Source organism: Bombus terrestris, chromosome 2 (genome assembly GCF_910591885.1).
Source record: "Bombus terrestris chromosome 2, iyBomTerr1.2, whole genome shotgun sequence".
In the NCBI taxonomy this organism is placed as follows: domain Eukaryota; kingdom Metazoa; phylum Arthropoda; class Insecta; order Hymenoptera; family Apidae; genus Bombus; species Bombus terrestris.
In genome coordinates, this window is record NC_063270.1 from 14,691,985 (window position 1) to 14,703,820 (window position 11,836).

Here is an 11,836-nt window from a genome sequence, read left to right on the forward strand (position 1 = left end):
ACATGCGAAACAGCGTCCCTATGTAAGTGTCATGGCGCCAAACGCTCTGAGTAATTCTCTTGTTATCGCCAGATGTCACTATATGTCAATGGGAGCGCTATCTATGGAGACTCATGTAACTAATATGCACCACGCTTTATTTGCGTATCGGTATTGCAGAATTTGGTGGAAATATTTTTTAAATTTGAACAATAGATGGTATCAACGTATAAAATATAAAATATTAATGCTCTGTAATTTGATAAATTTAATTGTTAAAGAAAGAAAAATATGATATAATTTAATTTTACTGTAACAACAAATATTACTAATAAATGTTTTATGTGAAAAAGAAACTATTTGTTTTTTGTTTTTACTACATATTAATTGTAAGTATGTATTGGTACCCGTTCTAAAATATAGTATAACAATTAAGAGAGACTGTTAAGACAGTTTATATTTACCGTACTATAATCAGACTAATATAAACAATTATTTTTAAATAAACAGTTTTTAAAATAATAAGATTGAAAGCCCGAGTTTGTGAATGCAGTTCTTGTTTAACCAAACATGTCAAAGAAGTATTTAAAAATGGCCGCAGCCACGAAGTATTAACCAAGAGTGATTTTGAAATTGCAATCGATATATTCTTATAATCATCGTAGTAAATACGTCAATGGCCTACCCTATTTATAGTACCTAATTCTTTTTATTAGTCTGCCAAGTATTTTGACGCAAAAGCTTCGCGAATATCGATTCATACTTTTACACTTCCGCCTTGCTCATGAAATTTATCAAGACGATTTCTGAGTTAGTTGTGTATTACTTATTTGAAATGCATCTTTTCGCACAATCGGCTCTATAATATTTGCAGGTAAATGACACCTTTCTATTCACATAAAATCATGTTCTTTTAAAATCGCATCACGATAAAAGTTGTGCAACGAGGTTAACTGTGAGAAAACAACAAACAGAAAGGTACTTTTTCAAGATTGTAAGAATATTTTGTGCAAAGAACATGTCGCCCGGTGTTAACGATGGTCCACGCAACACAGGCACACTCCCGAAAAGCAATAGGAGAAATGATAGAAATAGAGAACGGTCAGCTGCTAATCAATTTGCAATCCGTTCTGCTTATCATGGACATACACAGCACTCTAACAATTTGGTAAACTAATAAAAAAATATGAATGATACCTTTTATTTTTAATATTTTATTTTGTATAACATGTTTTTTTTGTCCAAAAACTTTCTAGAAAATAGAGGAGTTGAATTTTAATAAATTTTAATAAATTTGAATAAGTATGAATAATTTTGCTGTAATTTAATTTACATATTTTCATTTAAAGAATTCCAGAGAATATCATATTGTTAAATAATATCTAATACTATAAATAGGTAAAAATAAGGTATTAAATTTTGTGTAACTTGAACTTTCCAAATGAAAACTTTATACAGCATTCTGTATATAGTAGTTTAAAAGATAATCTATTAATAGATAGCTGAATAGTGGGGAAGTTCTCTCTAAGAATATATATCCAGATACAATCCTACTTTGAGGCAGTAGAGTTTCAGTATTTCAGTCATCATTTCTAGAAAACTTAGACAATTATTTGTGTATTTAATTGATTCTTTATTTTATAAATTATATGTGATAGCATCAACTGGATTGGAAACCAGTCAGTGAACAAGAGCATTCAAGAATAACAAAGAACAGTAACACAAGATCAGTTTCTTCAGTACAGTCTACATCCTATCAAGACATACCCGAATTTGGTATATATTAACAGGTCTTGTTTTTATATCTTTTTAGTGTATTTATTAATAATTCAAAAATGTTATTATCTTAGTATCATTTGGTGGTCGACGACCATACAATTACAGTGCAGAAGAATTCTCGCCTTTGCAAAAGATGGTTCCTCCAACTGATTCTCAAACTCAATCTCCTCCAAGGCTTCAAGGAACAAAACCTTCTAATGTCGATAAAATGGTAATATACACTTTTTACAATACTAGAGTCTCCTATATTTCTTTCACCTAAAGTACAACTCATTTTCTAATTGTCTTCTACTGATAATTTCTATTTAATATGTTGCAGCCTGATAGAAGCCAAGTAGAATCACGTTTAAATCAAATTAGAGATTATATCAGAGTTACATCAACTCTGATGGATTCGCTTAATCAGTCCAGTGATCCAGTAAGTATATATAAGATATTAGTCATAATATGACATTACCTTATCTGTTTCATTGTTAAGTACTTTCCTCTATATATAATTATACTATAGCGTGCACAAGCTCAAAATGAGAAGTTAAGTAGAATGGTGGAAGATCTTCATGACAGTGAAAAAAAGCTAACTAAACTCTTGGAACAATATCAAACTCATGGGGTATTTTGTGAGGTTACTGAACTTATAGAATTGTTATTTACTAACTGATTAAAGGGTGTACATAACATTTTGTGCATGCTTTTTTAATTTAAAATCTATAAATTATATTCCATATGTGTTGGTTTATATATAGCTAGCTTTTGCTTTAGTCTATAATAGACGAATTATAACAGTTTTCAACTATTTCTTTCCTAGAATGGTGAAAATAGTAGAGAGGATGGAGAAGAAAATGGTGATATAAATAGAGAAATGCAACTACGTAAAAAAATGGAAGAATCACAAAGGAAACTTGCACAACTACAAGAACATCAAGCTAGTTTGGTGGGAATGCAATTACGCGTTCGAGAAAGATTAAATGAAGCACGTCAAGCTCAACAAGCTCTTTTACAGCAAGAAAATCAAAATTCAATCGGCTTAGCATTACCATTACCTGTGAATGTCGAGCAACTTGAAAATGAAACAGCTGCATTAAGGGGAAAACTGGCACAACTTCAAACAAAGAAGAAAAATATGGACCATCTTGTGGCAGAATTACAAGCTGTAGAATCTCTATCTGATAGGGGTAGTTGTGTTAGTACATTGTTTCTTATATTAATTTAATGTAGTTAGAAATGAGTTGCAATTATCTCCTCAATATTTTAGAGTTCTGAAGGAGCTCAAGGAAGACGTTCGAGAAGGAGTTCTTCAAGGAATTTTGGAGGAGACAAAGTTGTTGAATTAGAAGCTATGAAAGCACAACTTGCTCACTTGAAGTCATTAATGGAAGAAGCAACAAAAGTACGTGAATGTCTCGATTCCAACTCTGATCCTGAACCTGAAGTAGATGTAAATAATGAAACTATAGCTAATATGGATGAAAACGAAGATGAAAATGAAACGAATACTTCATTTGAACGTCAAAGCGATACGGATGAAGCAGGCCACGAAAAAATAAGAAACACCGGAGAAAGGCCAACTTTCGAAGAAATTCAAGTATAAATTTAAACGCGATTAGAAGCTATGTGTAATATTGTGTCTCTATGAAACTTAATTTGCAGGCAGTCACGCGAGAACTTCGAGAACAATCAGCTTTGTTGCAATCTACTAGAGCAGAATTGCAACGAATAAAGCAACCATTATCAGCAATGCATTCTAATTCTACATCTGTGTTCCCGACTTCAACTCCTCCTCCATCGCTTACAACATCAATCAGTTCTGAAAAAAAGCAAAGTAATAACAGTAACTACGAAGTTCAATCGGCCCAAGAAAAGAGACGTCAAATTGATGATATTGTGCGGAAGGTATTTATTTTATATTTCCCTGTACATAACAAAATAACATTCGATATTTATTCTATTGTTTCATTTTATTGAACAATAGGAATCATCTCAAACATCTAGCATTAACCGCGATATGGGAGGACCAAGTGATTTAAATAGTCACAGAAGTTCTAGTTCACATGTTAGTCATACAGGTACTCCTGCTAATGTTTGGCCTCCTCCAACAACGATAGGTAATCATCATATACATATATTATCTACATTATATTAATTTTAAAATTACATTTTGATATATAGGTGGATCTAATGATCAAAGCGTAGATGGTGTATCTTCTGAAAATTTAATGGACATTGGGCCTCAAACAGCGGCAATTGAAAACGGATTTGGTGGAAATTGGTGGACTTATCCACCGCCTCCGTTAAATCAAATACAACATGGTAAAACATACGTATAATAGAAAAAATTTTTATCCAATATTTATATAATATAGTAACTTTCAAATATATCTTTTAGGTTCATCAGAGTATTATCGACAATTATTATTAGGTTCTCAAGCTCAACAACTTCAAATGATGGGTACTACGATACAACAATGTTGTCAACTGTTATGGTCTCAGCAGCGTGAATTACAAGCTATGCGTGTAGCTATTAATCAATTACAAGTTCATTTGAGACAAACACAGCTACAACAGCGAAACAATAGCGAGAATAATGATGAATATTCTAATTTAAGTCGTAATATTCATCATCTTGGTGAAACATTAGATTCTGCATTACCACCAAGTTCATCTTTACCAAATCTGGTGTCATTACCAAATTCTTCTCCTGCATTATCCCACGTCGTTGCAACATCTTCTGTTAATTCTCAACATCAACATCAACAACAATTGAATAATCAAGTTCCTCCTGGAAATAGAGCGAACAACTACTGGGACAATTTCAGAAGGTAATAGTATATACATATATACATATGTCAACTGATACGAATCTCATTTGTCCTCGTGTAGTGGAAGTATCATTTATATTGATACAACAGAATCATACACAATTCAAGATTTTCAATCATGTAATCATATAATAGAAAAGTGTATTTGATAAAATTTGAAAATATAATTTGTTTTATGACTTAAGGAATTCAATTTTACAGATCTTTTCTCAACGTGAAATAATTGATGTTTCTTTTTCTATCGAATATCATTGAAAAAAGAAAATATTTTTTTAATGAATTTAGGTGTTTTATATTCAGTAGAGATCGTGCACATCCATCTCCTATCTTTGTGTAAACCTAATGTATCATTACATAAAGTAATAAACATCACGATCTGTCTCTGCACTTTTTTGTCTTGTACTTCTTACTTATTACTACCCTCGTTTAAGCCATATCACACATAAAACCTGAAAAGATTTGATTTTATAGACCAACGTTTAATAAATAAGAATCTAAATGAGGATAGTATATTGGTACGTAAATTATGGGTATGTAATATGTGTTTGAGAATATATATATAAATATATATATATATATATTTTTGAAATATTTTGACCTTAACTAACAATAAACACTCAGTCAATAATATCCAAAACTTTTTTCTTTCTGTGATATCTTTGTTGTGTCTTTTCTCCATTTTTATAAACAATATACTTAAAAACATACCATTCTTTATCATCTTAACTACATCATGCATTCTGCTTCCTTAAGCATGGTATGAATAGCTTGAATATGATTATATATGTGAATTGATAAATATATGTTTCTTTCCTACATTTGCAGCTATTCCAGACAAAACTTACTCTCAGGAAGTGTAAAAACTGTAACTGATGCTACCTCTGGAGCTATTGCAAATTCAACTTCGGGAAATGCTATATCAAGTGTTAATACTTCTCTTATGTATGTAAACATATAAATCATTTATAATATTTGGAAATGTAATATATATTTTAACATATTATACATTTTAACCAAAGGAAAGACAAACGCAATCGAGATCAAGGAACCGATAATATACCTTTGCCTTCATTAAGTGGAGTAGAAACACAATATTCTTCAAATTTGCAATTACAATCTAATTTACAGCAACAAGAACGGGAGAATACTGTTATGCGTAGTAATATTTTAACAAATGAAATGTCTCAACAACAAGTTGATAATCTTTGGGAAGAAACAAATTCATCATTTCGATTACCATCTGTAATAAATGATGATAACATGTTTCAAAACTTAAGGTATATTTATCCTATCGAACCACTTTTCAATTATTTTCTTTACGAAAAAATTATACTGAAATAACATTTTTGTTAATTTGGTTATATAGCTTTGAAATGAAAGAAGTATTAAGTTCACTGATCTCCGTGAATAAAAAACGACCAGACTATCTGGTTATTATATTAAGAGAAATTAAGGCAATAAGCGAAGACCACAGATTGCGGCCTCGTTTATGGAGATCGTTGCGTGCTCTACAAGATACACAATCTTTAAGCAATCCATTGGTTTGTGCATTTATAAAATGTATCTGTAATCAAATAATGATTTTTTAATATATCTGTATCTGTTTAACTTTGTACAGAATGAAACAACTGATCAGACTGCCAGTGAAAGTTGTCAGTCTAGCGATGAAGATTCTGAGGCAGATGTAATATTAGGTCTAAGACCAGCAAAACATTCTATAGCAGAGTTAGTTTCATCATCTCAAGCGGGAATTTCATCATCTCCTACTGCACATGTACCTTTAATAGATCATTTGGACATGCCAGTAAATATTATGAAGCATAGTATACTTTTAAGCATTTAAAAAAAATGTTTTATATTTGTTGTATATTTTATAGGGGACATCTTCAGGTAATTCTACAAGTACTTTGCCTTTAACACCTTCCATTAAACCAGGTTATAATGAAGATCTGGCAGAAGCAGATCAATCTAGACCTGAATCTTCTGATAATCAACAGGTATTTTGAACACATATTTAATAAAGGTTATTTAATTAAATAAAATAAAATGAGACGTAATTAAATGAAATACAATCCTGTAGCCTCCTGAAAACGAAGAAGAGAACGAACAAGGCCAAGCTGAAGCAACTGGACAAACTGAATCTGCGCAAGCGAGGTTTGATGGTGAAGGGGATTTGGAAAGTTTAGCTGCTAAAGCTGAAGATGAATGGAATGAAGGCAATGCAATGATATTTTGATATTGAATTACATTAAAAAGTATTTTTAGTTGTATACACAATAACTGAACATATGTTTTAAGTTTAATATATGTTTTTTTTAACTGAATTGTGATATAATCAAAATCATTATATCATTTAATCCTAGATGCAATTTTGATTTTTCTGTAAGTACTATTTATTCATTTATACATTAATTGAAGTACTTCTCAATGTCAATAACATGACTACAAGTATGAAAAATGTGACATACAAATTTTTTATCTTTAATGTGTATTGATTATAATAAAAGTAGATTATAATAAAAGTTGTAATTTAGGAAAATAAGTATTTATTTTTTATTATATGATACAATGTAGTGGCATGTATAAGAACATAGCGAATGTATGCTTTGTGAACAAATACAAAAAATATAAACATTAAAAATGTTATTGTTTAATTACTCTATTTAAAATTCTGCTTCAATACAATTGTTATCAACCAATTGCAATCGATGAAACTGATATATAGAACATCCATGTGTTTCAAATAAAATCTTTTCATATTCAACAGTGTTTTCAATTAATTTATGCCCACTATTGAATAACTGTATATAATTTGAATTATTTAAAATATCACGATTACCTGCTGTCCAGCAGCAGTTTTCTTTTGTAATCATAGATTCTTCTATATTATTATCAACAGTATTTACATGTAATACGTCTGATTCGTAAGATGCAGTACTTGATCCATAGTCCTTTGTACTTCCTGTACCACCGTTTACATTGTCCTTACCACCGCCTCTGAAAGGAAACCCATAGCCTTAACCCTTAATTTAACTGGGTATCTCCTATGCCATTTATCTTCTTAGCAAATTGTGTCCTTACCATCAAAAAAAGACCAAACTTACTAAGTGTCATTAGTTTATGAAAAAATATTAGCATCCATGCTTTCCATTGCATACCATTATCCATGGTACAGAAGATGACAGGATGCATTAAACTTCAAAATAAATTTAATGCCAGCATCAGATGAAAATCTCTGTGGTCACATGTAAATATACAACCCTTACCCCACAGGAGGGAAAACTGAATATTTATATATTTTAATATTTATTATTAGCGGGTATATCATAGCGACATTAAATAAATTTCACAATTTTTTAAAACTTCTTGTTAGTCAATGTAAATACAATGAATGAATCATAATATTTTCCCGCGCTGGAAGATCTCCCGCTTAAAAGTAAAGAAGGAACAAACAACGACCTCTAACAAGATCTATTTGAAGCATATACAAATATAAATTGACGAAATCGCGGTCTTATAAAATGTGCTAGCAATTAGAGCGTTGAAATATTCTTATTTATTCTTCATAGGAGAAATGGAAAAAGATAAAATTATGAATCTATTCCTACCTCTCCGAAACTTTTTCAGTTGACTTGCAGGGCTGAGATCGCTGTTGCGTCGTTTCCGATTCTTCCGTTGTAGAACATCCGCATCGTAAGTTACCCATTGTTCAAGTGGTAGTTCATCGTTAGTTCTTAACCGATCCTGTACTGTCGCTTCTAGAATTACGGAATCGTTATTCAAATAGCCTGATGCCATAGAATAATCACTTCCGTCCTCATCAGTTTCCATAATCGTATCATAGGAGTAGTAATGGAATGACGATGGTTTTGTAATTCCGATATGCTCGGACATAACATTATGCTGATTTTCTTTTTTACAATGCGGAACGCAACCGTAATATACGTTTGACGACATGAACGATGGAGCGACGGTTCTTGTGTTATACATAGCATCGCTTGTTACAGCCATACTTATTCTTCTTTAGGCACCGATTTTCTATATTATACCGAATGATATGAAAGCACGTTATTATATATCACTTATTGTTAGATATGTGTGGTTAATCACGTGATAGACAAGAAAACATAAAACAAACTAACGGAAACGGATAAAGCGTTTACACTTTCCAAGAACAGTAACGAAAATGGTTCGGGTCAGAAGCCGAATTCGCTCGAGCAATGAATCGGCAACGTTCGGCTTTTCTCGCACGATTTAGTTAGTTTCTTTAAATCCCCACCAACTCATTTTCAACAATCGACCCACGCATGAAAAATTTATATCGCTTGTGTCAGAATCTGACTCAAGCTTTTAAAGCTGCTTCTGACTAATAAATTTATTTTAAATTTGATTTTCAAATAATCGAAATAGGATCGACGTTTTCATACAATTTACAATTCTTGACGTCATCGTTACCCCATTGGTCAACTTTTTCGTATAATAAACGATTGAAAATATATATGTTGTCCAAAAGAATGGACCGTTTAGACATATTAACGTCTTTTTGGCATTTAAATAGACACAATTGAGACATTTTCTTAAATGCATAAATATTAATATTAAAGAAAGAAAAGCAATCCACAGAGACAAAAGATGAATCACCTAGAGCATTTACTAAGTACAAGATAGACCCGACATTATATGGCATATATGCTCTTGCTCATGGTCTCATGTAATGACAGATCCAGAGTCGTTGATCGGATCTATTCTATATTTAGTCAATGACGATAATCTGTGATGATAAGTTCAATCAGTGGTCGGTATAGTAGGGAAACCCGTTCGACAATTGGTAAAGTACGGTATTACCAATGTTTCTTGTTACCGACGAGGTACTTGTCTGTTGCTACGCTATAAATTCTTGTTACCATGTCAAATGTTGCACAAATTGCAATTGTCAAATTGCACAGTCAACTGTTGTTAAAACGGCTAACGGATAACGGATAACGGATATTGCAAATATCATAATTGTGGTAATAGTCACTTGCAACTCTGTCGATATGTTAATACCATATGTTAATATCACTTGTTATATCTATAAAAAGGCTGATATTTCCAAAACGAACGATGACATTTTATTTCTTGCGACTAATTTCAAAGCGATCTATAGAGCAGAATATGTATTTATGTTTGAAATAGAGTATAATCCAACTTGTTCATAGTTAAATTTTGCGAGTTCGCGAAATGTCCCTTTAGTCTAGTCATAGAGATCCTTACCTGGGTAAATGACTGTACGTCGCTGTCCTTTTTGCCTTTGAAAGGGCCCCTCGCGGATAATTTCGGTATTTATGGGATTAATGTTGATGCTATGAACAATACATATAGAGTGATGGGTTTTCGATAGATCGGCAGGACAGCTGTCGTAGACACACGCCGTTAAGCCGCTTACGTCAATTCACGAAAATTTTTGCGCTTTTTTGGAAAATCGATCTCTAATCCGTTAGGCATTAGAATTATCGGTAATTTCGTCCCAATGAAATGATAATTGATTAGAGGGGTACATTGTGCAACCCTTCACAGTATGTCACGTGTTAAGATTTATACCTACTTGAAAATTGCGTAGCTCCATGTGAAAAGAATCTTTATGCATGATATTATTATTGATAGAATCAAAGCCTCAATGAAACAAAGATTTCTATCACGACTAATCAAATATTTTCTGACATGATTTATTAAAAATGTATCCATCTATTGGACGAAATATTTTCCAAATATATTTCACATCCATTTACAATCGAAGGCCGCAGATGAAAATCATGATAAATCATATTTCTTGTCTTTTATAGAGGAATAATTTTAACGTTAAATATGCTGTTAATCAATTTCACATCAAGACTATATTTTCATTTGATTTTGTAATTAAATATGGACTTTTGTCTGGAACAGTTAAAAAATACCAGTAACATTAGTGATACAATTTGACACTAATCAAGTTACATTAACATAACAAGTAAACTATTAATGTTGTTCGTTTCTTACAAAACATCGTGGATTTTCAAAAAAGCTTATACCTTCCAATCTATCAGTTTGTTTCCGTCTTCGATTATTTCATATTAAAGTACTTTTTATATGTGCGATCACTAAATAACGTAAAAGTCAGAGAACTAACAAAAATGCACGTAGCATATTTTCCCCGTGATTGTCGCGTAATACTACTAAAACCACGAGCAACCGAAATTGCTGATATGTTACAGATTTTTAAACAGGAAAATTATAGTCACGGAGAATCGTTCTCTAACATCTCTATATCCATAATTCTACAAGCTACGAAGCAGGCCTAATTCTAAATTATGTGCCTATAAACGTATAGAGGTATACGTACGAGATTACAAGTTACAAATGAGACTCATATATCGCCGGATTATATCCCGTTTGATGCCGGAATTGAAAGAAGAACCGCAGGCCTGAGTAAATAAGGCGGATGGTAGTAGGTCCTGGTAGGAGCAGCTTGCCAATAGAGAAAACCTCAGCGCCTGTCATTTTCTCGTGGTTTATACGTGTGAATATGTGGAAATGCTGGCATATGCTCGCGAAAGCAATCGTATAATTCACAGAAATGTCACTTACAACGAGAACGACCGAGAGGAACGAACGTCGGTGATCAGTTTTACAAGGGGAATTATTCTGTGTTTATAGAAGCAAGGAAAAATATTGTTTTCATAATCCGAATCTGTTCTGTCGAAGTTGTTGACAAATTAATTAAGAAATTTCCAGCGCAGGTTGTTGCGAAACCGTTGTTAAAAATTCAACTCGGTGAAAACGGATAATGACATAATTTAATGCACCGTAATTAATTGGAGACTAATGATTTTTAATTAAGAAATCGTAATTAAGACTTTGAACGAAGTAACGCGATCGGATACGTACATATTGATTATACATCTAGAGACTGTGTTGTATGCGGTACGAACGATTGATAAATGGAGCCAGAAGAAATTAATTAGTAGGAAACATCGTTATTAGATCAATAAAAGTAGACACTTGATTTTTACTGTACAATTTCTTATATTAATATATTAAGATATTAAGATAATCAGAACCACGTACCGAGTTTTATTGGAGAATGAAAATCTCTGTCGACTGAATTACGATAGAACGATGTTACCGTGGTTAATCGGATTTTATTATCGACTGTATAATATAATCGAATTATATTACTCGTTGGAAATTGCAAAAGAATGTTTAAATTAACCACACGTGATACGAGTCAACATTTGATGCAGAAT

At 32.0% G+C, this 11,836-nt stretch overlaps 2 protein-coding genes across 12 annotated transcripts; one reads left to right on the forward strand and one right to left on the reverse strand.

Moving 5' to 3' along the window:
• The first annotated feature begins 500 nt into the window (after positions 1 to 500).
• Positions 501 to 7,215, forward strand: LOC100642397. Of its 9 annotated transcripts, none has more exons than XM_048414390.1 (18): positions 501 to 1,147; positions 1,638 to 1,755; positions 1,830 to 1,969; positions 2,078 to 2,176; positions 2,267 to 2,380; positions 2,564 to 2,689; positions 2,759 to 2,938; positions 3,011 to 3,340; positions 3,406 to 3,648; positions 3,728 to 3,860; positions 3,925 to 4,065; positions 4,142 to 4,574; positions 5,400 to 5,516; positions 5,594 to 5,851; positions 5,941 to 6,115; positions 6,193 to 6,378; positions 6,452 to 6,571; positions 6,655 to 7,215. In XM_048414390.1, the coding sequence occupies exons 1-18, from the start codon at positions 998 to 1,000 to the stop codon at positions 6,808 to 6,810; spliced, it is 3,219 nt and encodes a 1,072-aa protein (XP_048270347.1). In that variant the 5' UTR covers positions 501 to 997; the 3' UTR covers positions 6,811 to 7,215. The 9 variants fall into 9 exon arrangements, with proteins under 9 accessions (XP_048270347.1, XP_012175573.1, XP_012175574.1 ...); XM_012320183.3 differs by having other exon boundaries at positions 505 to 853; positions 971 to 1,147; positions 2,564 to 2,938; XM_012320184.3 differs by having other exon boundaries at positions 506 to 853; positions 995 to 1,147; positions 2,564 to 2,938.
• LOC100642598 lies at positions 7,104 to 8,810 on the reverse strand. 3 transcript variants are annotated; one of them, XM_048414393.1, is made up of 3 exons: positions 8,183 to 8,322; positions 7,679 to 7,770; positions 7,104 to 7,569 (listed from the first exon to the last, which is right to left on the reverse strand). In XM_048414393.1, the coding sequence occupies exons 1-3, from the start codon at positions 8,278 to 8,280 to the stop codon at positions 7,238 to 7,240; spliced, it is 522 nt and encodes a 173-aa protein (XP_048270350.1). In that variant the 5' UTR covers positions 8,281 to 8,322; the 3' UTR covers positions 7,104 to 7,237. The 3 variants fall into 3 exon arrangements, 2 of the variants coding, with proteins under 2 accessions (XP_048270350.1, XP_003393890.1); XM_003393842.4 differs by lacking the exon at positions 7,679 to 7,770 and having other exon boundaries at positions 8,183 to 8,810; XR_007227723.1 differs by having other exon boundaries at positions 7,429 to 7,569; positions 7,656 to 8,325.
• Between the last annotated feature and the right edge of the window lie 3,026 nt (positions 8,811 to 11,836).